The sequence below is a fragment of the Eublepharis macularius genome, chromosome 9 (genome assembly GCF_028583425.1).
Source record: "Eublepharis macularius isolate TG4126 chromosome 9, MPM_Emac_v1.0, whole genome shotgun sequence".
Taxonomy (NCBI): domain Eukaryota; kingdom Metazoa; phylum Chordata; class Lepidosauria; order Squamata; family Eublepharidae; genus Eublepharis; species Eublepharis macularius.
The window spans coordinates 66,935,645-66,961,596 of record NC_072798.1 but is presented as its reverse complement, the minus strand read 5'-3'; the positions used below and the strand labels follow the sequence as shown (position 1 = coordinate 66,961,596).

The 25,952-nt window shown below is 41.5% G+C and overlaps 1 protein-coding gene across 1 annotated transcript in view; it reads right to left on the bottom strand.

The window, feature by feature from the left end:
• Positions 1-428: 428 nt before the first annotated feature.
• Positions 429-25,952, bottom strand: part of TAFA2 (TAFA chemokine like family member 2) — a 72,781-nt gene continuing 47,257 nt past the window's right edge. Inside the window, exons 2-4 of the mRNA XM_054989130.1 lie at positions 15,638-15,790; positions 14,540-14,664; positions 429-510 (exon numbers count right to left, since the gene is read on the bottom strand). Of these exons, the coding sequence (XP_054845105.1) occupies positions 499-510; positions 14,540-14,664; positions 15,638-15,790 (290 nt within the window). The 3' untranslated portion in view covers positions 429-498. The remainder of the gene's footprint in view (positions 511-14,539; positions 14,665-15,637; positions 15,791-25,952) is intronic.

Genomic DNA, 25,952 nt, shown 5'->3' with positions numbered 1-25,952 from the left:
CTCCAATTATGCTTGTAATTTTACTGGAAATGTAGTGATATTTATACATTTTATTTTTTTAGATTTTATTTGCACTTTTCAGATTATAGCACTTGTTATGAGAACTATCTAATGAGTGCCTGCAACAATCACATTAAAACATACACGTCTGTTATAGAGCATGGATTCCACTGCAGAGGGCTACCTCTGGCTTTGCTAATGTATAGTTTGAAACTACATGCTCTGCAAAATTACATGATACTGAGAAACAGCAAGATACATCAAATTTGGCTACAGCTATGGAAACCTGTTTTTGTACACACCTGCTGCTCTGTGAGTATTAAACCAAGGCTGGAACATCTTTATTCCTCAACGAACCTTCAGGCCCTTCCTGAGAATCCGACCAAGACTAGGATTCATCACTAGTGCCCCAAACGTGGAGCCAGAATATTGTGTATGTGTGGAATAATCAAAAACTGACATCAGCCACAGCAGAAATCTCCTTGTTCTTGAAGGATTTTACACGTTTGCCTAAGAAACAAACACAGGTCAGGTACTACACTGTTACAGGCTGAACTGTATAAAGCAAAACTGGAATTAGCGGCAGAACTTTTTGCTTACAGAAAAGATACACATTGTCTTAAACAAATATAGTAATATTTATTACCAAAGTGCATGATAAACATTTCCCTGATAAGGAAATGTATTGAACATTAATATAATCATCTTATAGCAGAGCAAGAACATTCACTAAACTGAATTGCAGCAACAATGATTCAGTTCTCACTGCATGACAACTAAATGTCCATATTGAAGTTAATTTTATTTAAAATTGGAGAGCATAAAAATGAAATTACTTTTTCTATGTTGTTTCAGCAAGCATTTTGATTGCTTGTTTTTAATTTGCTTGTGAAAGGGCTTGTCTGATTGTTTTATTGATATGTTTTATCTATTTCACTGTATATTTCTTTTCTGTATAGAAATATTTTTAATGATGTTGTTAGTCACCTTGAAACTCTGGAAATGTGGCATCCACATTTTCAAATAAATAAATACAAGGAAATATGGCATGATTCAGCAACATTTAGTCATGGGGTCTGTCCAACTGAAAGTAATTGGAATTTACAATTAACTTTCGGTGCATTGTGTTTGACCATAGTACTTACATTATTTGGGAGTAAAAAAATCATGATTATCTAGAGCTTGTGTACACATTACCTTTATACAGCCATCTGAGTACACTACTTGGATGTGACTTGCAGACGTGTTCCATGCATGATATGCATAATCAGTTCAGCTAAAGATTGCAATCTGCATTATCTGGCAACACACACACTTGAACAACATTTTATTCCTTAGTTACCATACTAACAGGTAGATATAGCATTTATCTTTTAGCAGCTGTTCAGCTAAAGTCTATCAGAAAGTACTACCTAGGGGGGAAATGATCAAAATTAGGGAAGTAAGAAAGTTAATGGGTCACCTACTTCTAGATGACACAAGAAAGGAGGCAGCAGGTGTAAGCAAGGGCATATGATTTCCATTCCCTTGTAAGTTTTTGTAAGTATTCCTCCCCAAATTTCTCCTACTAAACTCTGGCAAATTCATATGATTAAAACTTGTACTTTGCATTTGTCAGAATGGAAAGATTATGTCTATATGTCTCATAACCAATAAAAGGAACTGATCTGTACATGTGACTTTACAGATTTTATCTTCACAATAACCCTGTGAGATAAGTTAGCCTGAGAATGTGTCACTGAACCAAGGTCACCCATCAGCTCCCATGGTGATTCAAACTCTCAGATCCTAATCTGAAATGCTAGCCACTACACCACACTGGCTTTCATGGAGTGGCTGCTGTTCAATAGTAGCAAGCAGCTGGGCCTGGGTGAGTCATGCAAGTTCTGTAGTATCAAGTCACCCAGTGGTTACTGTCAGGCTTGACCCCAATGAGTCCTCCTTCAAAGGACAACAACATCCCTAGAAAATACCCTGCCCCCTTCACCTGCCCTGACAGAAACCAAGGCCTGAAGGCTAGCAATACTGTTGTGGTTGCCTAGCAATGACCACCGAGGGCCATTGCTACAGGGGATATTTCTATTGCTATGGCCACTGAGAGCCATTGCAACAGGGGTTGTTGCTATTGTTTTGAGGGGTTTGAACTTCTATTGTATTGTATTGCATTGTATATTGTAGGGAGGGGTCTCAGATGCTTTGCTAATGAGTTAGGGACCATAGACTTCACCACTATGTTGCCTTGCATATATTTGTTGTTTTGAATATGTACTCCTATATACTACCTGTGCTTCATGTTATCTAATGTCAGTCCTAGAATTGATTATGTTCTGTTTCAGCAATTCTTCAACTTTGTATTGGTTCCTTGCTAATGCTATATCTTTGTAAAGTCCTATAACATTGTTTATGGAAATGTCCTTGATACTGATTGTACTAATATCACACTATGTAATCCATCTTGAGTCTCAGTGAGAAAGGCAGACTATAAATGACATAAATCTATTTTTAAAAATATTTCAGATTTTTCTGCAAATCTGGGGCTTTTTCAGGTTTATAGAAGATCTGTCTTGGCTGTTCATGGGTCTGGTCTCTGGATTTAAGAATCTACTGATTTGGCCATGTTGAGAATTAGATATATCGATATAAGAACTCATATGAGAGGGGAAAGAATCAAAACAACTAAAAGGAAATAAAAATATTAATTTTCCATATGAAGTTTCTATACATCTATTCAGGCAGTGAAATAAACAGTGTCATAAATCTGTTTGCAATCTGTTGTTGAACTAAGTCTGCTTAAGGTTAGCTCTAGAAACAATTTACAAGTGCCTTGTTGGATCTGAGAAGTGATACACTACACAGTGTTGCTAGAAAGACAACTCTGCACACATTGATAATATGGCACTGAATTAAATCTATAGTTTGAATATTTAGATGCTTTAACTTTATAAAGGAAGGTTAGAGTAATGAAATATTTACCAGAAAATTAGTTTTATCTGGAGAAAATGTACTCATTTAATTATATTTGGAAATATATCATGAATGTGTCTGAACTACTAAAACATTTTAACTGGGTATGTTTGATCTTTCTTCTGAAACTATGGCCCCTAAAAGGAAAACTACACTTAAATTTCCGTATATATGAAATGATAGGAATATTTCAGGTTTTTCAAACAATATCTGCAGGGTTATCCACCTATATATATTAAGTAGGCACTTTACTTATGCAATAGAGATGGGCACGAACCAGAAAAAACGAACCGTGCAGTTCATGGTTCACTGCATTTCACGAACCACAAACCATGAACTTTCACGAACCTGCCCAGTTCACAAACCGGTTTGTTTGGTTTGTGAAAATGTCACATCCAGGTCAGCAAACTGTCACTTCTGGGTCAGCAGAAGGTCACTTCCGGGACAGAAGAAGGCCACTTCTGGGTCAGCAGAAGATCTGCAGGAAGTCCATCCCCTGTTACCTAGGAAACTGATTGATCAGTGCCAGGCTGTCTGCAGAGGTGAACCAAAAACAAACCAAATGAACTAGCCTAAAGTTTGTGGTGGTTCATCAGAAATGGGCTCTGACAAATTGCCGGTTCGCAAACCATGAACCGGCCCAGTTAGTCATGAACTTTGGTTCGTATTTCGGTTCGTGCCCCTCTCTATTGTGCAATCATCCTTATAGGCCATTTAGTCTGCGTGAATTTTCTAGCTTCAATATATATTACACAAAAACATTAAAATCAGGGTTTTATGTAGCACATACCAAAGTTGGAAAATATATGTGGTGCCCTAATCAGGAAAAATTGCATTGGAGCCTATCAGGAGACCTGATTTAAGGTAGCATGTGCTCCTGATATGAGCGGCTAGATATCCTCAAATGTAACAGACATCATAGCATTTAGGACATCCTTCTGCCTTCCCAAATACACATAAAAACAGTTACCAATATAAGCAAAATGCTGGTGAACACATGTACATACATAAAATTATGTATATAATAATATGGTGAACATATTACATATTTGGACCTCATTGTTAACTGGGTAGACAGGTAGGTTAACATAGAAATTGTATATGAACAAATAATGGAAAACTAGCACAACAGGCTGATCCTATGCATACTAAATCTAGAAAGAGGAAAGAAAAAACAGCTGATGATTAAATACTTGTATTACTGTGCTTGAAAATCGAATATTTAGCTATTTCTGCTGCTAGCAGGGAAAAAATGGGTCAGAAACAACTAGAATTTTCTAAATTCTTCATAAGAAAAAATCCCAAACCATCACATTAACAGTGAAATCCTAAGCAGAGTTACTCCAGTCTAAGCCCACTAAAATCAGTGGGCTTAGACTGGTATAATTATGCTTAGAATTTCACTGTTAATTGCTTAATGCACACTAGGTTTTAGGGAAAATGCATTTAAAGTAGGAAGGTCAGCAGAAAAACGTTTCAGCTAGAAACCAAAAATACCTGCAAGTTTTCTGTAAATAAAAACTCTTTCATACCATTTGGAGCAGGATGTTTACTTATGACCGAACCTTCAGCAATAATGATTCCCTCTATGAAGCAGAAACATACTACTTGATATGAACTGACAAACTGATACATTTTGGAATTACCAGTTCCCCTACATCCACTATGTACAGCTCCCATATTTGGATCCCACGATATTGCTTCAGCTGAGGAACAAACCAGATGTGCCATCTGAAGACCCTTTATTAGCTCATCTAGTGTTTTTTGTTTCTTTATATTTAGAAGTAATCTTGGGGAAGGAGCTGAGGCTCTCAGGGGTTCTCCTTCGTGACATTTTCCCCAATTTGAATACCTCCCCCCACCTGCTATTTGCTTCATGATGGAAAACACACTTGTGCCACAGAGGTATGGGTATTTTTTTTCCTGTGGAGCAGATAGATAGAGGGGAGCAATTTAAATTTGGAAAATGGCAAGGAGAAAAAGAACTAAACATCCCTTTCTCAATCGAATTTGGGCTTCCCTCCCCATGTGCCATTAGTTTTAAAAGCCACAGAAAATCTGACTATGGATCTCCTGCCATTTCATCTAGTTGTACCCTGAAAGAATGTAAAAGAAAAGCAATGCCATTTTCAAAAATGACCTTCATGGATAGAGATGGAAATATAATGAAACAGTTAATTATATGTTTCAATGGCCAGACTTTTTCACATTTAAGGAGATGTTTGACACTTAACATCTGTAAATCCTGCTTTTGCTAATGCAGGCTTCCTGCGTTGTTGGGAGAAAATTGTTCTAGTACAATTAGACAAGAGGAAATGTTATTAAAATTTCACATTTTTTTTAATAATACAAATGACCCAGAGGAGCATGCCTGCGCCCAAAAGAATAATGTGAAAAGTGGGTCCGAAAACAATTCAGCCAAAGTTAAGCATTTTCAAATAATAAAATGTTGCATAGGAACAGATGTAGAAGAGAACAACCTATTCAAAAAAAATAAGGCCAATTATATGAACTAAGACTATAGAAAGCTCTTCAACCATTTCATACTTACTGTAATTTCTTTAATACTGGAACTGGGTTTTTTTCCTAATGAGCATGAGATTTTGAGGAGAGAGCATAAATGCAAGTACATCCTCCTGGATTAACACAACAGTACCAAATGAGCCATAATAGATCACTACTACGATGGCTAAATGGAACCTCCATGTTCAGAATAGTCTGAATAGCAGCTGCTGGAAAGGCAGCAAGAGACATGTTGATCTTGATAACCTTCTTTGCAAGGTTTCCAAAGGCATCTGGTTGGCCACTGTAGGAAGCAGGATGGTGGGCCAATGGAACGCAGGATTCTTATTACGTTCTTAATTAAACTGAATATTATTATTATATATTATTATCGTACTGAAACCTTCTCTGGAAAAAATCCTCAAGATTATTATTATTATTCTGTGTATTAAGAACTCCAAACTCCATTGGTGGTAACAAAGAATAAAAATACATGTTGCTAAGTACCTTGGGACACTCAAGTGCAAGATTTTATGTGTGGTCCTCAAGTCACATGCAGGCTGTTCTTTCTTGGCACACGTGCATGCTGCTTTCATGGGAACTCTCTTTTTGTGATTGCACCCACAAGTGAGCCAGGAGGCCAGAGCGCCAATTTAGCTCTGTTTTCACTACAAGAACAAGTATTGTTGGCTCCTTTGACTTGCCAATTTGTATTTATTTAAGGTGTGAGAAAGTGTCAATACCTGCATTTCAACGGGTGGGTGTGGGAAATGGGGGAAACTGGGATTCTGGCAGTTCTAAACAGAGAATTTCCTTGTCAAAGATTGCCTACAGGGATAGCAAAGAAAGGAATAGCCAGAGCTATTTCTTTATAAAAATGTAATGCAACAGTTTCCATCAATTTCAAACCACACTGTTATTAGAAGGGGAAAATGTGAAACGTGAAATTAGCTCACTTGAGGACATCTCACACTTTCATCGAGCCTGTGAGACAAAAGACTGGGTCCTCTTGCAGATTAGGCAGGAATCCTGCCTACTCAGCCATGGAACTACTCTGGCCAGCTGAAAAGTTATTTCCTCCAATAAGCTTCTGTAGCCTTATTATTTTGTTCCACCCTCCTGCTCTAAAGTAATCTACATAACTCTTGAGTGTTCTTACTCAAAGCCATTGACTGTGCATTCTGCTTCCTTACTTTTCTGGATGCCTTGCTCAGCACCTGGTTTTTCCTGTCCTTGATATTCTGTGGCACAGAACATCCTATATATGCTTCCTTCTCAGGCTTCTGTATTACACATGAAGTACATCTTTAAGTGGCACAGACATTGACAGAGTACCGTCTGCCCTTCTGATGTGTCACTCCAATTCTACTTCATTTTCTGGCTTTGACCTCAGGCTTGTTTTGATTTCTAGTTTTTGGCTGACTCCTAAGTAGCTTCAATGAGAGTGCATAGGAGTTCAGCTTTAGACAATGTTGCACAAACTCAACCCTTTGCAATCTTCAAATTGTTTTTCCTGGAGTCCTCCCCCCTTAAAATCAGCAACACCTATTCTGGATCAAGTCATTTGAGAATTGCACCTTGAATGTGAAAATAATTCCACTGTTGTTCTCATGTGTTGATCACACTTATTCTGTTGTCCCATAGGATCTAATCTATAACCTTTTCAAGATAAATGGTGTGCCTTTGACAAATCTGTTTAATCTGAGCTACAGCCCTATTTGTGTGAAGAAATTGAGAAAGCATGACAACTCAAAGGGAAAAAGCTAGCAAGAGAGCAATATTTTTACCTTTTTTGCTAGCACAGAAAGCAGAATTTGTACTGTTTTTTTTTCTCTGTAGCTGCCGAAAATGCTTATGCATCTGTTATAATTCAGAAGAGGACTGATCATCAGCCACTATATCTGCTTCATTGACACTAATATCAGCCTAGGCTAAAGATAAATTTCATTTCTAAATCCAGGGACTCATTTTCAGCCCTTCTGTATTGTTCTTACTTGTCCATCTTTATTTTTTTCCTTAGCAGGTAAGTAAGTAAAGAGTCCTAATAGAAGAAATGGAATCATGGGCTATAGCAACAACTGTCAACACCAGATGATTACATTATTCTTACCAATTACCACATCGGTAATAGTCTTTTGGAGGGGAGTTAAGGTACATCAAATCCAGATTTCATGACAGAGCATTTTTGGCCATCAGGGCAAAGTTTCTTTTCCAACATTGTTCAGGTTACACAGAGAACTTTTACTGTTTTGTCTCCTTTCAGATTAAGAAATGAATGAAATCTGCTGGCTTTGTCTTCAATCTTCATATCAATGTCCATAAGGATTGAAAATACATGAGTGGGACTAAATGACCAGGGCATATGAAAAGCAACATTCTTTAACAAGTGAAAAGCCATTTTTTCCTAAGATACAATAATGTTTATAATCATAATAGTACAATCCTAAACAGTGTTAATCCTAATTAAAGGTATAACTCTGCTTAGTATAGCAATGTTAAGCGCAGTCTTAGAGTTACACCCTTCTAAACTCATTAATTTCAATAGATTTTAAAGGATGTAAATCATTTTAGGATTGCACTGTAAAACAACTCGAGTTAATTGTGTGAACACTGCAAATGCACAATTAGCTCTGTGGCCTCCATCATATCTTTTGGCTATAAAATAGCTTTAGATTCCTTAGCAAACCAAGATTTCATGTAAATCCAACAATGTGCCACTTGTATATTATAATATGAAAGTGCCTTGTTCCTCTGTACTGGGAATTCTTCCAAACAGAGTAGAACACTCGCTATGCATGTAGATATTGCTAAAGTAGATCAGTAGCATCTTCCCACAATTCGGCCCCCACCCAGCCGGCAGCCAAGGGCTTGAGGCTGGAGGCCGCATTTGCCGCCGCGGAGGATAAGTGCAGCATTTCCCCGGCCTCTCAGGGTCACATGGGAAGGGGGCGGGGCTGTGCCTTAACAGGACAGTCCTGCCTCTGCATCAGCACTTGTTGCCTCGTGCTCTTATTCATTATGCGGAAGCCTTTTTTCCTTTTCAAGGGGCCTTCATTTGCTGCCTTGAGCATATATCAGGCTCTCTCAGCTGAGCTCTTCTGAGGCCAGTTTTACTGAAGGCCCTAAGGGCTAGGTGGCTATAGCTGCCTTGGGGAAAGCTGTGATATTCCCCTGCTTGACGCCTTCAAACAACAAGAGGAGAGCCAGGGCCCAGCACCAGGCTCAGTGGTTTGGCAGAGATTTTTTATTATTATTATTATCCCTTTCTTATTTATATTTGGGGACTGTTGTCTAACAGTCAGGAGGGCTAAAGCAGGGTTATATCCAGTCCTTGCAGGCCTCTGGCCTAATTAGGCTCTTCTTCCCCTTCCCCTTATTTTGTTGGGAGGGTGTATTTTCAGCAGAAACAGCACTAGGCTTTGCTGTAGGCCGCAGGGGTGAATTGCAGCCATCTGAGGGGTGGATTACATTACTGCTACTGGCTTAGTAGGGTGGATGCTGGTAGGCCTCCCTCTCTCTGTCTAGGCTCCCCTCCCCCCCGCCCCCGTTTATACTTACTTAGGAGGGAGTATTTCTAGTAGCAATAGCTCGGCTTCAGGCCTTCAGGCAGCAGGGGGTGCATTTTGTGAAAAGGCTTGGCAGTTTATTCAGTTGGGTGCAACCATTTTGAGTGTGGCACAAGTGGCCTGCTTTGCCTCCTGGCAGTGCAGCCTTATTGAGAAGGCTTCTACAATATGCACAGCTCCAACAGCGGCCATTTTGAGTGTGGGTTTTATATGGTCTGCTTTGCCTCCTGCTTACTGGCAGTGGAGGCCATTTTGGTGGGGCTTTTGGCCTGCTTAGCCTCCTAGCACTGGCAGCCATTTTATAGACGCCTCTGCAGCTTACACAGTGTTTGGGCTACCTTTTGGGGAGTATGGGTTACTACAGTACATTACCAAAAAGAGTCCAGGAGCACCTTAAAGACTAACCAATTTTATTGTAGCATAAGCTTTCGAGAATCACGTTCTCTTCGTCAGATGCATGGAGGGCAGAAGGAAACTGGCCAAATATAGAGGAGGAGAGGGGGGAAAGGGGGGAAGGAGGAGAGGGGGGATGTAAACAACCCCTTTGATATGGAGATGCAGACAGCTCCTTTTGGTGTGGGGATCAGTTTGCTTGTGTAAAGATTCAAAGGAGTTTGCCGTGTTAGTCTGTAGTAGCATTACTGTACATTTCCATCATGCCACTATTTAAAAACAAAACAAAGCAAAACAGGCTAGCAGCTCTGCTAAGGGCAAACAGCCACTGAATACGTATCATGCAAAGGAGCCCTACCTGCATAGTTAACCTTTGAGGAGAATGAAGTGGCCATAGGGAGTAAGGAAATGAATGAAATCTGCTGGCTTTGTCTTCAATCTTCATATCAATGTCCACAAGGATTTAAAATACATGGGTGGGACTAAATGACCAGGGCATATGAAAAGCAACATTCTTTAACAAGTGAAAAGCCTTTTTTTTCCTGAGATACAATAACTTTTATAATCATAATAACAGTGCAATCCTAAACAGCGTTAATCCTAAATAAAGGTATAACTCTGCTTAGGATAGCAATGTTAAGAGCAGTCTTAAATAGAGTTACACTGTTCTAAACTCATCAATTTCAATGGATTTTAAAGGATATAAATCATTTTAGGATTGCTCTGTAAAACAACTCAAGTTAATTGTGTGAACACTGCAAATGCACAATTAGCTCTGTGGCCTCCATCATATCTTTTGGCTATAAAATAGCTTTAGATTCCTTAGCAAACCAAGATTTCATGTAAATCCAACAATGTGCCACTTGTATATTATAATATGAAAGTGCCTTGTTCCTCTGTACTGGGAATTCTTCCAAACAGAGTAGAACGCTCGCTATGCATGTAGATATTGCTAAATTAGATCAGTAGCATCTTCCCACAAAGGAAGATTGGAAAACCTGGGCTGAATCCACATTACCTCCGCGCGTCCCGGTGTTGCACTAAATGTTCGCTAAACACCCGGAAGTATAGCGTCTTTCTAGCGCTATTCAGAAATTGCGCTCGAAAGACGCTATACTTCTGGGTATTTAGCGAACATTTAGTGCAACACTGGGACACGCGGAGGTAATGTGGATTCAGCCCTGCTGTCAAGTAGTATGTAAAATATTGGGCTAAACATAACAATGAGCTAAGTCAGATCAATTTGTTAGGATTTTTCTACATTGACAATGAGGTCAATTTGTTTTTCCCACACAGGCACCAGTTTCTCAGAAGAAAATGTATGCAACATAAATGCAGATCATCATGTAGAATTATTCTATAGGAATTTCTTGCATTATATGAATGCACACAGGGAACCTCTGTGTTCCAAAACAGTTGATTATTTCTAACAAAATCTGTGTCTAAAATTTGTTGAACATATAGATAAATATCTACTTTTTAAATTATCTCCTATTAAATTAGGCATGTTGGCAGCAACTTACCACTTCTGAAGAATCTGACTGTGGGGAAGCCCTCCCCTCTCCCTAGTGCTTACAAGGAACACCCAGGGAATGGTGGTCGCAGGGGGAGACACCAGAGCAGGTGGCAGCTGAGCCAGCCCATCTGCTGTCTTCTCCCATGATGAACTCTCTCTTCTGCAGTTCTCTGAGAGCAGGGAGAACAGGAGAGCAGGTCGAAAAGCCAGGCCACCATCACTGCAGCTGGGTAGGGGGTGAGCAACACATAGTGCCCAAGGAGACCTTGGGAATGTTCTGCCCGAGGCAAGAGGAGGTGCACATGGAGTATCAGGATAAGGGGACCTTGTTGCCACTGCTGTAGTTGAGAGTGGGCAAACAGCAGGCAGCAGCTAGGAAAACCTGGGGCCCCAACCAGAAGAGAGGTGTCCAATGGAGGCAGGGCCCTGGGGAGGGCTAAGGCTGGCTACACAGGAGCAGCTGCAGCCAACCCCTGAGGACAGTAATTACTTGGGGGAGGGCAGGTTCATACCACGGGGGAGCAAGGTAGCTGCCCTATTGGCTCCTTGCTCTGTCCCTTCTGGGGCAGACAGCCACCAGGGAAGGGAGCCACCAGATAGGAGATTCCATCTGATGGAGACTTTAAAAAGCCAGGCAGGAAGATGCTGAGGAGGAAGGGCAAAGCATCTCCCATGCTCCAGGTGGGAGAGTCGAGCACCTTGAGGGAAGAGGGAGGCACAGGTGATGCTGAAACCCTTCCCCCCATTTCTGAGGTAAAATCCTGGCTCAAGGCTGCAGAAAGCAGCCCAAGGACAAGGCAGTTGTCCTGGACTCTGACCTCAATGAGGAGGAGGTGGAAACTGATATATTTTTGAAAATACTATAAAGTTGGTATACACTGGGGTTGGATCCTATGATGCTTTCGACTAAGTTGGGTCTTCTAGCTCCCTTCCTCCAATTTTTCTTCCAATGCAGGAAGACTTTCTCCATCTGAAGAAGTTTTTCTACATTGCAATGTCTTTTTCCATGAAAGAAATACTTAATGGAAGGGACATGTAGGAGCCAGCCCTCATTTTGTAATTGGTTGTTCTGTATTTGTTTGTAATTGTAGTTTTAGTTTGATTTCATATAATTTAATCATATATTTAGAGATCTGGGTAAGGCTTAATAATACTATCTATCTGGTCTGCTATTTGTGGGTTTTTAATTGCCACCAGTGTAGGAATTACTCACGAGCAGGAGTCATTTCGTAGAAAAAGAGCTGGAGGAACTCATTAGCATAACTTATTTGCATATGCCACACCCCTTGACATCACCAGAAATGTGTCATTAGCATAACTGATTTGCATATGCCACACCCCTTGACATCACCTATCTTGGCTGTTTTGGACCCAATCCTGGCCATTCAGGGCCAAAATTGGGCCCAAAATGGCAAAAAGGGGCTGAAAATGGCCAAAAAGGGGCCCAAAATGGTCAGGATTGGGCCGCTGCTGAGCGGGAGAGTGATCCACCACCCATCAGAGGCCAGATCTGGGCCGTTCAGCCCCAATCCAGGCCGAAACAGGCCCCAAATGGCTGAGAGTCAGGTGGGTGGGGCCACCTGACGTGACCTCTTTGGGGAACTACCGGAACTGCGTTCCTGCACGTTCCCCCTCAAAATGAGCCCTGCTCACAAGTAAATAATCCAGCAGAGTACTTACTCCTAATTAGACCTTCTGTCAGGGAAAAGCTCCAAAACTGCTGCTTAGAGAGTGCAGACTAAGTAGAAGACCACTATATTCACCAATCTGTAGTAGAATCGGTTCTCCCAAATATCACCACTGGGACAATATCTTTTAGAACAGTTAGTTGTCTTTGATTAAGCTCTGTTTCTTTGGATAAATCCTTCCGTAGACCCTGATCTGCATTTAAATCATGCTGGATTTTCAGTGCCCTTTCACTATTGTTGTCTTTTTAATACAGAAGCATCTGTCAAACAAAAGAGCCTAATTAAAAGGAAGACAGACAGACAGATCTTAGAATACTGATTCTCTCTGCAAATCTCTGCTAAGTTCCTTCAAAGCTGAAGTATGAGATCAACAAGGTCTTAAAAATGCACACAAACTTTAATTCTTTTGAGAACACTGAAGCACATACAAAATGTCATTTGACTATTTTTCCTTTTATGTTATATATTAACATCTATGGATTATTTCTTTTGACAAGATAGATTCATATTTTTATACTGCTGAGTCTTTATGCAGTTCTCAATTAATTTGTTCTTGATTTGAGTTAAACACAAGAATTTGGGAAAATTAGGCAAGATGTATAAAAAAACTCCTACAGGTGCTATACAATTGGTATGGCATTTAAATATGTAAACTTAGGTTCTTATGTATAATGTGTGTAATGAGTATAAATTAATTAGCTAAATTAATTAGATAACAAAAGACAGAGAGGCCTTTCATACTAAATTAGTCCCCCAAGCAAGTAAGGCATGAACTGTATGCCTTTTTCTTGAGATCAAGGCTGGATCTACGGGTGCAGGCACCCCATGCAACCCTTGCCCGGGTCTCTGTGCGTGCACGCAGTGCGCACATGCTCTCAGCACTGCATGATGATGTCACTTTCATGACATCATCACACAGGGTGGGAGGGTGCTACCCGCACGGCAAGCTGGCCGTTCCAGCGCCCGGTGCATTGTGGAGCTGGCAGCGTCGGTGGTGCAGGGGCGGCCGGCTGGCTGGCTTGCCGTGCGCAGAGGGCCTCCTAGATCTGCGCTCAGCTGCCTGCACGGCAAGCCAGCCGCAGCGCTCCATGTGCTGGGGCGGCTGGCTTGCCGTGCGGGCAGCTGAGCACAGGGCCAGGAGGCCCTCCATGCGGTTCACCTGACCCGCTGCCCCATGCCGCCCGCACGGCAAGCTGGCCACCCCAGCGCACAGTATGCTGTGGAGCTGGCGGTGGTGGCGGGTGCCTGGTGGCAGCGAGGGCGTGTGCTGCTGCTGGGGCACCTGGCTTGCCACATGGGTGGCTGAGCTCAGGGCTGGGAGGTCCTGTGTGTGCGGCAAGCCAGCCACCCCATTGGAGGGCCTGGCGAGGGCCTCCCAACCTTGCATTCAGCCTCCCGCGTGACAAGCCACAGCACGCTCCCAGCGGCTGGTAGCCACGCCCAGTGCCCCCTCTTTGGTGGTGCCAGGGGCAGGCTACCCCCCCTGCCCCCCCTCGATCCGGCCTTGCTTGAGGTTGCTTCCTCCTTCCACCATGGACTTAATATGAGCCCAAGACAATCCTTTAAAGTTAAGTTTATATGATACCAAAATTAGTATCTGGAATTTGTGAAGCAGTATTAAAGAAAATAATATCTGTTAGAATGTTTAAAGTACAGGTTTTAATTTTAATCACAATGGCTTAGAATGGGGACCAGGATTTCATTTCTTTTGGACTTACTTCCCCACAAACCAGCTGTCTAGTGGTATATTGACCTTTTTGAAAGGAGTACATTTTCTTTGGATTACAGAAACTGTAAATAACATCATCATCATCACCATCAGCTGGTTGTTTGAGAATACTTCAAAAGCAAAGGTCCACCAAGTCCAGTGTTCTTTCAGCACCGCAGCCAGATGTAAATACTATACCTACCCTTGTTGTTTTCACCTTATTCCCAGAAGAACAGCTCCATCCTTTCCGATCTGGAAGAACTTTGCACTCTTCACCTTCAAGACATGGTTGCATTTGACACCACCATTTTTGTTCCACTATTGAAGCTACAGCATAAGAAGAAATGCAAATGGACAGTATCTTTTTATTATTCCTTATAAATAATTGAATTATCAAGACATTCTGTAGCAAAGCCATACGTGTACCATAATCTGAATACAGGATTTAAAACATTATAAACACTTGGCACATAAAGCTAAAATGATAATTTCATGGGTGTACTTGAACTGATATCAGAAGGTCATTCAACTGTAAGGCCAATGAATTGCATCAGTATTGGAACTTTCAGTTCGTCTACAAACATGTGCTTTCTTTTAGACTGCTTTAAACGTCTTCTGGACAAATTCTGATTTCTTAGACATCCAGCATCTTTTCCCTGGTCCACTTTCCCCTTCTTAATTCAGCTGTATTTTTCAATTAGGCTATAAAACTAGTAAAAATTCTAGTCTAAAGTATGTATAAAAGTATTCTTTGAATTTAGCACTGCTTCTATGTCAGTTGAAAACACAAAACTGGAGTGGAGGTGGGGATTCACACAACTCTTCAAAGAAAATGTTGTGAAATTAGCCAAAGAAACTTGCACCTTCTCTGGGGCTTTGTAACTGCTGTACAGAAAGTAATCATTTATCTAAACTGACTAAAAGAAATGTTTTAAAAAATCCTCTCTCTCATTGTGTTGCATCTTGGTAGCAAAAATAACATAAAGGAAGTGTGAAATCACAGCACATGGAGCAAATGTGCTGATGTAGCTTTGGGACCAGAATTAAAAATGAATTTGCTTCAACACTATAGGCATTCGGATTTTTACATAAAATTATGCTTCTCAAGAGGTTCCTTGCAGAAGTAGGCTCAGCAATTCATTTTGAAATCTCTAGCTATCATTCATCCTGGGTATACCTCAAGAGAAGTCTCAACATCCTTTTTCTTATTATCAACATTGGCTTGAATGAAAAGCAAGTATTACAGAACTCAGGAGAATATAACAGAAGGGGGAAGAACAAACAACATAGTATGTCGCACCATCAACACAAGAAGGAGCTGCTCGGGTGGTACCAGCTACCTGCCCAGGAAAGCAGGAGCATTTGACTGTCTGCGATCTTTCTTCTATCTTGTTCTTATTACAACATCGGTGGAGAGCCACCACTTCACAAGTTCCAGTTTTAACATGATGAGCTGTGGAAACAAGAAGAGGTTGACAACAGTGATGACATTTCTGTTTAGATGCAGTACAATTCTTTTGAAGCAGAACGTTACCGAACTGGAGGCCCTTGTTCTGCAGACTTCATCTGAGAGTTCCTCTGTGTGAAAAGTGAGTCTATCCTGTTCCCTAGATTGAGATACTTTACAATTTTTATAGCTCAGAACATGGTACCTGTGCAATTTTTATAGCTCAGAACATGGTACCTTACTAGTGCAAGACAGAGAAATTGTATGCGTGGGGTCCATGCATGATGGAGGCAGAGTACAGAAGGTACCCAGAAGGAGCCTAGATTCAGTTCTGACATATGATCTCTTTTTCCTATGATTTAGAACTTCATATGGCATTTGCAGGGCAATATTATGTAGAGTTATGCTTCTCAAACCCACTAACTTCAAATGCTGTCCTAAATAGAGTTACATCCATTAACTTCAATGGACTTAGAAAGTCTTATAACTCAATAGACTTTATAACTCTGGACTTCAGGCAGCACTATTAGAAAACAACATTCTGTGATATGGTAAGAACTAGAGGCACTGCTATCCAACCATATTCTGAAAACTTAAGGGAACTTATTTTTTTACAAAACAGGAGTGGTGATTTTTATCACTTCTCCCTCCGTCTGCAAATCCTGACTATGATGTTGCTGAAGAAAAGCAACACATTTCTAGGTTCTCAGTAGACTGCAATGGAAAGGGAGAAATGGCTGAACTGGCAGAAATCATTCTCTCCTCTTAAGGAAACGTTAGGGAACTTGAGTTGTCTTAACTGCATCGTTGGATACAGGCCACTGTAAACGTACGAAAAATATAGCATATGTGTTTTTTACATCAAACAAGTATAGAATACTCCATTGTGTGACAGTTTATAAAATAAATGGTCAGTTCTTAATGTATTCATGATTTTTTGCTTTCATTTGCCTACTTATTTAGTGTCAACTTGTTATATGCAACAACCATATACTTTGGAAATATAAATATGAAAAGGGATGTGTAAACTTTTCATATGTCAAGAAACTCAAGAAACTCCCTCCGGAAGAAACATAAAACCTCCACCTTTACCATTTTTCTATTAACTAATTTTTTTCCAATAATCATTTTGAAACACTTGCTGTAGATGTATTGCTATAGCAAATATCATTTGCTTTGTGTTAGACTTATGGAACGAACATTCAATATGATGAACAGTGCTGAGAGTAGAAAAATCAAACATTCAGACAGTATCAATAGTTTTTTAGTTCAAGGTGAATGTTAATGAATGTATTTCATGATACACCAATTGAAAGCACTCCCTTACTGGAAGAAGCATCTAAATCAGGAAGTTTGCTTGCATTATTACAAAATCAAAAACAAAGTTGCTGACTTTTTTTTTTAAGAAAGAAGAAATGAGCCATGCAGTTCTTATGAAAAATTTTCCATGATGAAATTTATTGATTTGTTTTGAAACTTAAAAAAAAATTCAGTTCTTTTCCTCTGAGGAAACCCTTCTTCACAGCACAAAGATGGCAGGGCAGGAGTGAAGGTACAATGTTCAATTTGGAGAAATAAGAGCCGGTGTGGTAACAGATGCAGGAGCTTGAAGCTTGGCAGGTGAAATACATATTACTTCTTGAAATCCTTCTTATGGATTAGGTAGGCTTGCCATCCCACTGCCCCTACCTGCTGCCTCCTGGCCCGCTCACCTGGACGGGTGGGGGGGGGGAGGCAAGGGGAAGAAATGAGTGTGCTCGCTCCCATGTTTCTCCGTCATGCTGGAAAGCAAAGTCATGGAGCACTCTAAAACCCAGTCCAGTAAAAATCACCTCCAAATGGGAGATCCAAACAGGTAATTTTTACTGAACTGGGCTTCAGTGCGACTCGCAGCTTCCTTGTTGTGCTGGAAAATAGAGGTGCTGTGGGATTTGCTGAAGCCTGGGCCAGGGGCGGGGGTTGCACTGAAACACTGATCAGTAAAAACCATCTGTTTCAAGGCAATTTTTACTGAACTTGGTTTCAGTGCAACCAGCTGCTCCTCTGTTTTCTGGCGCAAGATGGGAGTGTGGAAGCATGGACATGCTGGAGGTAAGTACCCCATCCCACCCCCCAATTCCCAGTCCCCTGCACACCCAGTTTGTTCCCTGGGGCCCCTGGAAAGCCTGACATTAGGGAATAACATATTAGTTATTCCCCCTCCCCAGCATAAACACAGTCAGACATATGGTACAATCCCTTCCCATAAACAGAGTCCTCTTTCCCTTTCTCCTTACATGTTCTGCAGAACATGGGATCATTTCTGGGAACAAGAAGTCTATGAGGTTTACATCTATCTACACTCTCTTTATGACTCGGTACAAGTTACTGAAGCTTCAAAGAGTTAAATGTTTTCAAGGAATGAAAATCCAGCAATCTATAGATCAGGTTTCTCTATCACAATGTTCAGGATTTATCATTGTTTAGGGAAGCTGGAAGAAATGAACAGATTAATTAGCAATTACCTTGGATTTATTAAGAAACATTTCAAAAATGTTGCTGTAATTTAGTTTTCGGCAGACTTTAAGGAGATGGGTTAAATCAGTAGGATGAGTAACTAGGCACAGGCTATATTACAGGCGGAATAACTGTTTTAACAGGAAACAGAAGGCATGAATTAGGGTTGCCAGCCTCCAGGTGGTGGCTGGAGATCTCCCAGAATTACTAGTGATCTCCAGGTGACAAAAATAAGTTCCCCTGGAGAAAATGGCTGCTTTGTAGGGTGGGATCTATGACATTATACCCCACTGAGGACCCTGTCCTCCCTAAACCCCACCCTTTCCAGCCTCCACCCCCAAAATCTCCAGGAATTTCCCAACTTGGACCTGGCAACCCTACATGAATACCATAAATTTAGCTTAACATATCTAGAGTAAGAAAGCAGTTTTCTCTCTGCACCTAAATAGTAATACTGAAGTGTTTTGTCAGCCCTCTATTAAGCAGCTGATTCCAAAATTATGGTGCTACCATCAAGGAAACCCTACCCCAAGCCCAATATGTTTGGACTTTATAGGTCCAGGAGCAAAGTGAAAGGATTGCATAACACATAGGCACTGAGGATCTGTCCACTGAAATATTTCAATAACTACCTCCATAAGTCCAGTGTAAAAAGATCAGCGTTGTTTTAGACAGTGTGGCTTGGTTCAGATGTTATTCCTCAGAACTGCAAGAATCTCATGTAGGCGTTCTATTGACTCAGACTTTTGGTTGATTTGAATGTTTTTATTTTTCCCTCTTCTATCATGATTCAAATGTTTTATGTTGACTTTTATGCATCAGTTATATCTTTATTTGAATTTCATGCTGCTAGCAAGCTGCAATTTTCTGTTGAGGACTGTTTTACTATAAAAGCCTCTAGATTTGTGTGATAGAAGTTAATTAAATAAAATAAATATAAGGAGTGTAAACAAATCAGTGCCCCGGGGCGCCTCCTAAAAAATGAGAAACTGTCCTAGAAACCCCAACAATGTCACAGAGTATGGGATTCTCTTCTGCTCTATTTCCTGTATTGCCACCAGGCAAATGAGTGATCAACTCAGCATCTCCATTCACGGTGGGCTCTCTACAAGTCCTGACTTGTGAAAGTGAGCCTGAAGCTCTTTCAAGCCTCATTCACACACTGCCAAACTGTGATCTGTTTCAACTGGACCTCATGCTTGCCATTCTCTTCATTGTCCAAGAGAACAAGGTCGTATAGCAGAACATGGGTCACTATGCCCATTCAAATACTTCTACAGGAAATTCAAATTCTTTCCACACTCTTCTATAAGCTGAAAGATTTTGTCATCTCTATACAAAATGCTCACAATCACTTTCTCTGGCATAAGATGCAATACATTGGTTCATTTAAAACAGTACTATAACCAAAATATCACAATATTAACCAATACTTCATGGTTCTGCTATAGGCCTAGCTTGTTTCTTTCCCTTTTTCTAAACATGGAAGAGAAGCAATAGCACCCAGTTGTGATATAGAAACAGTCCCAAAAACTGCAAGGAAAGAGGGACAAGAGAAGTAGAATAACAGCAAAAAGATGGGATAAAATGTTAACTAAAAGCCTAGCTGAACAGAAATGTTTTCTCTAGTAGGAGGCAGCAGGCAGCCTTCAAGAAGGAAGGCAGTAGGGCAGCACCAATGAAAAGATCCTGTCCCTGGTCATTTCTGTGGGCAGAGGCACAGGGAATTCTGCTTGGGAAGATGATCCTAACTGGAAAGCTGGACAGTATAGAAGAATGCAGTTCTTCAGGTGCCCCAGTCCCAAGCCATTCAAACCTTCACTGGGAAACACCACTTAAATTCCAATTGATAAGAGAGGCAGCCACTGTAGATCTTTCAGAGCATAGGGTGATAAGTTTTCACTTCAATAAGCTGTACAATGACCCATTGTCCAAGTAAACAAATACTATAAGCACAAAACAAAAATTGCCCTTCCTAGCAGAATAGTTAGTGCAGACCTGCTCACAAATCTAGTACACTGCTATGCAAAACATGGCTGTCTGCAAACAGGAGAAGCACAGACAAAACTGAAATGTAAAATTAGTGTTGGGCTATGGGTCTCATCCCTACTTTTGCTGCTTCTTTCCAAAGTTCTTATTTGTGTTCTGAATTGTCTCACTGATCCTAGATTTCATTTGTCTCCACACATTCCCTATTTAATCGTTTTTACACAGCAAAACTAGCTCTCCAGAGATGGCACATTACACCTTCTAAGCAGAAATCAAGCACTACCTACATGCACCAATAAGCATTTGAAATGCAAGCTATTTAATATATTTAGTTTGTTGTAAAACACTTTCAAAACAAATTAGTGCTGAAGCAAACCTTTTCAAGGCAGCAAATTTCTAGGCTGCAGCCATTACCAAGAAAGAATGGGACATTTTTGGGTTTTTATGTCAACATAATCAAATTAAATAGAACAGCCATTTAAATTTATAAATGGTATAGAAAGCATTCCAATGGAAAATGTGAAGAACAGATTAGATGAGAAAATAACCAGACTTGCCAATAATGGTCACAGAAAAAGGTAATTCATTTCATTCTTAATGAAGAAAACTTCAAGTTTCTATATAAGACATTCCTACCATTTTGATGCAATAAAAATCACTGGCAAAGAGTTTCTGTTTTTTATCTACATTATGTGACATTTTCCCCAAGATATAGCTCATTGTTGTCTCTCAAATAATTAAGTTCCAGTGTTATAAATACAGTTACCTCTAGCATTAAAGATAAAAGAAACATCCCATGCAGACTTCCCATAACCAAGTATTACTTTCCTGCAATGTAGTGTAAGTTACTATTTTAACAGTGCAGTTCTAAGCAGAAGTTAAATGCTTCTGAATCTATTGGTATCAATTGACTTAAAAGGTTGTACCTGGTTTATGATTGCACTAGGGGTGTACAGTTGGAGACTGCCAACCTGAAAAATAACCTGACTTGCCTGGCATTGAATTGGGTAGACTGTATCTGAGGCTGTCAAAACTAGAGGTGGGCACAGACTGTGAAAAAACCACAGACCACTGGTCCGTAGTCAGTCAATTTTCACAGTCCACGGACCAGTCACAGACCCACCCCAGTTCGCAGACTGGTTCATCGGTCCATGGTCTGTCACTTCTGGGGGCCCTGGTACCTCCCCCTTTGCACTCACAGATGCCAAGCAGCAAGTCTTCAATAGGCTCTCCTCCAGCCACCCTCCAAGTTTGCCCAAGATAGCATTTCAGAGCTCTGAGTTACAAACTCTCAAATAGGTCGCCCCAGGAAACTTCCAGTAGGAGCCGCAAAAGCCAAATGAGTTGCATTGGCTTGCAGCACCAAAAAGTTGCAATGAAACATTGGATTGAGTTGGAGAATCTTCCTCTGACAACGTAACAATGGCCCCCAGAGTAGAATGATGGTCCCAGGGAGCAGAAAACATGCTCTGGGGCTGGAATGGGAAGGGAGAAAAGTACTGCTGGTGCTGGGCACTGATGTGCAATCAGGACAACCTTTGTACTTCTTCCCCCCATGACCACCCTTCCTCCTCATTCCAATCCTCACGGTGCTATAAGAAAAGCCCTCAGCCGAAGGACCCCCTGAGTTTGGTCCCAGAACTTGCTGCAGCCCTGAGACTGGGTTGGGGCAGAGCCCTAGCCAATCATCACATCCTAAGGGACCGCCTCTCCCCGTATGTGCCCCGGAGAATGCTCCAATTGGTTGGCCTCAACCAGGGCCAGGGCCTTTTTGGTCCTGGCCCCAACCTGGTGGAACTTCCTGTCTGAGGGCACCCGAGCCCATCAGGATCTTCTATCATTTCAGCAGGCCTGTAAGACAGAGATGTTTCACCAGGCGTATGGTTGAGGCCAGCATGAGATCCTCACTGAGCCTCTCACCAGCCTCCCACTAAGTGTGGGTTTATATAGTGTCCACCGGCCGGCTGCCCAACATATGGGTACAGCATGGGGCTATGTAGTGCCCATTCGTTTGCTGACCCACGTATGGGTTGCAGTACATTATCTGTCCACTTCCCTCCCCCTGTATGTTGATGGGCAGGAATCTGGAATTGACCTCATCTCAGAACAGTTAGTATCTGTTGTTGATTTTATGAACTCTTGTTTTATGAATTGTTTTAATATTTGTATTATATTTTTATAACTGCGGTACCTTGCCCTGAGCACACTTGTGGGAAGGGCGAGTTAGAAATGTAATTAATTAATTAATTAATTAATTGAAAAGGAAAAAAAATGAGTCAGAAGAGTGAGCCCTCAAGGAGCCCAATAAGCTCAGCACTGGGATGTCTGGTTTCATGGACCAAAGGACCAGCCAAAGTTCGTCACGTCCATGAACTGGCCCGGTCCATGTAAAATTTTGGTCCCTTTTCCAATCCGTGCCCAACTCTAGTCAAAATTTCCCAGAATGACTTCTGGATCTCTTAACATCATGAATTAACTGCTGGAGATTTAATAGAGCCTGCCTGCCCAGATTTTTTAAAAAAATGTTTCTCCCATTCAACAGTAAAAAGCATTTCTCCCAGCCAGTTGTAGCCCTGGGACCAATCAGATGAGTTGCCTTGGAAAATTATAGTCTTGTGCTCACTGCTCCTTGCATCTTGGGAGAGATGCCATGCTTGGATTATGCTCTGGGTTGCCATATGGAAAAAATGAACATACCAATTTAGAAGTTCTTGCAACTAAGTGCAGGGCATGTAGGCTCTCAGGCCTGGCATGATGATGTCACTTCCAGAAGTGCTGTCAACAGCCATCCTCACCACCTGGGCAGCTTCACAAGGCCAAAGAGCAGAGCAGCAGAGCAAGGCCCAGACCAGGTCATGGCAGTGCTTCTTTTTCTCAGCTGGCCAACCTTGCTGAGGGGTAGAATGGCAGAGCGAGTCTGGCCCGGGCTGCGGCAACACCTCCAGTATTTTAATCTCATTTCCCCAGAAAAATACCAGTGAATACTGGGCACCTGGCAACCCTAATTATGCTAGACCCTGGGTGTATTTGGTCACTTAGGAGGAGAGTTCTGGAGAGGAATTATTCTGATTACTGTTTTGGGTTCTATGCAGTTTAAGCAGCTTGTTTTGAGCTTCTGCCTTTCCTTTTTTTTGTGCTTATGATGCATTTGTGTTTCTTGTTTTTCATTACAGCTTTTTTCTTGCTTTGTTAGCTTTTCAGTCAATGTTACCCATTTTCCACTGTTTTGCAGATTAATTAGTGATTTGGGGTAATGTCACATATTTATTGCTTAGGTTGGATAGGTAGGCTCCCTTTCCTCCACAACATGATTGATGGGACAGGTGGGAGCCTCACTAGACAGACTGGGAGAAAAATTTTACTCAAAGATATTAAGCTTTGAAGAAGAAGAACATGGCCATGTTTGCACCTTTTCCCACTATACTGAAAGGATAGCAGGGGGCATCTTATTCAAGGGGCTGTAAAATCAAAACCTTTTGTCCAATTCACTTGAAACTTGGGGAGTCTTTAGAAGACAGTGAACTGGATTCCTTGATGTTTTGATACCATTTTGTGGAAAAAAAACATCCTGTCAGGAAAATCTGCCTTTTCCCACACATAGAAAACCATGGGTACACATCCTATCTGATCTTAAAGAAAATGGAAATGGAACCTAATGAGTCTTCACAATACAATTCAGTTTTAATTCTTAAATCTGATATACCTTCCCTTCTTAATTTACAATATGGAATTAACAATAATTTTTCTAGGCTTGAAAGTAAACCAGTGTAAAAACAATGGGGGAAATAAGCAGCTTTTCTGAAATTGTTTATGGAATCAACATTCAGAAATGAATAATCCAGTTCTGACAGCATCGATGATGTGTTTGTTTAATATTTTTAAACACATGTACTTTCCTTACGTAAAGACTGAGTGCTTCTGACTGCAGGCTCGAGCAAACGTAAGTTTGAGTTTGATAACTGAGAGTGATGCTACAGTCCTTCCTTTTTTGACTTCTACTTGTATGTATACTTACCTGCTCATTTCCCTCCAAGTAACTACAAGTGTGAAGGTAGAAAGAAAGAAAGAAGCTAATGGGAAGGGGCACAAATCCAAGTTTACAGAACCCTTGTGTCTCTTTTAATGTGCCTGCTTTACAACCTATTAGGGACTGTGCTCATCACCTGCCTCATCACCTATGTCCTCAACTCCCTTATAATTCACCCAGTCTCCACCTTTCCAGCATTCTCATCTGGATCCCTTCTGCGCTCACTTCTGAGTTTCAGGATAGAATCTAGACAATGCCTGCAGGATCACAATGCTCTCTGGCTCTTCCTTATTTGCAGTCTACTCTATAGTACATACTTTTATGACAGAGTGATAACAAGTACATAAAAGTTCAAGATACGTAATCATAATGCAAAGTATTTCTGTATCTAATAATAAACTGACTAGCCCCTGTGTGAATGAATAATGCCACAAAAAGGGACCCTCCACAGACACAAGGTACCTACTTAGGAAACAGTTGGGCCACAGACAAAAGAAAACACTGGCTTTCAATTTAAAGCCACTAAAATATCTGAGAAAAGTATCCAATATTTCACAAGGCAAAGTTTATGGATTCATATATGTCAAAGACCATGGGTTTTCCAAAACATGGAATCTGTGGATTAGATGTGGGACGTGCATTCAAAGCGAGTGCTTGTCTTTGAGCCAGGATCCAATACAAATTCCTTATTGTAATGTATTGCATATAATGTATTTATTTTGGATTTTGTTTCTGCTTGCTAATGTTTTTTTTAGTTTAAATGCAGGTGTCTGGGGGGGGAAAGGGGTGTTGCCAAGTAGACCCCCTCTCCTGCTTTAAGGCCTGCCATGAACTGTGTTAAAGTTTCCTGCGTTGCTGTTTTACTGCTGCACCAAAGACTGCCCTGCACGTGTGTGTTCTGGTACACTTGTCAGTTTCCTGCCTGCGTGTTAATTACCTCGCTGCTATAATAGACTGTGTTAGTTCCCTGACTCCATGGTTGGATAACTGCACAAAGGACTCTTTTCCTGGGCAGCCCTGCCCAGACCTGTACCTGGACTTCCCAGTGTGTGTTTGAACTTTATTACAAGTGTGCCCCGTGCCTGCATGACCATCTACCACGGACCGTGCCTGTTCCCTGCTTTGGACTGTGTTTTAAAGTGTTGTTCCCCCTGCCTTCATGGAAGCCTGCCTCATATGGGCCCAAGCCGCTGCTAGCAGCCGGGCGCCTGCCGGGGAAACCTCCAGCGAGCGTGGCTAGGCGCTCCCTGGTCAGTTCCCGCCTGGAGACTCCCGCGGGTCGGTCCCCGAGCTTGCCCTCGCTACCGGGCAGCCTGCTATCCAGCCCCAGCTATGCCCAGCCGGCATCCATGTTTTCAGGCAGCCAGAAGACCCAGGGAAGAAGACTGCTTTGGGAAGCCATTTCGGTGAAGCGGGCACACCACGTCCGCAGCGAGAGTACCTCGCCCCGCTCTGCATATCTTAGGAGCCGCCCCGGAGAAGGAACTAAGTGCCGACCATCCCAAGCACTTAGGGAATGCATCTCAAAGAAACCTCTGCATTCCAGAGCTGATGACATCAGGGCAAGCCCTGTCCGCTGGAACATCCATTCAGCCCACTCGGATTTCCCCCTCCTTCTTTTGTCCCCCCCTTCCTAAGGTGTCACTTATCACAATC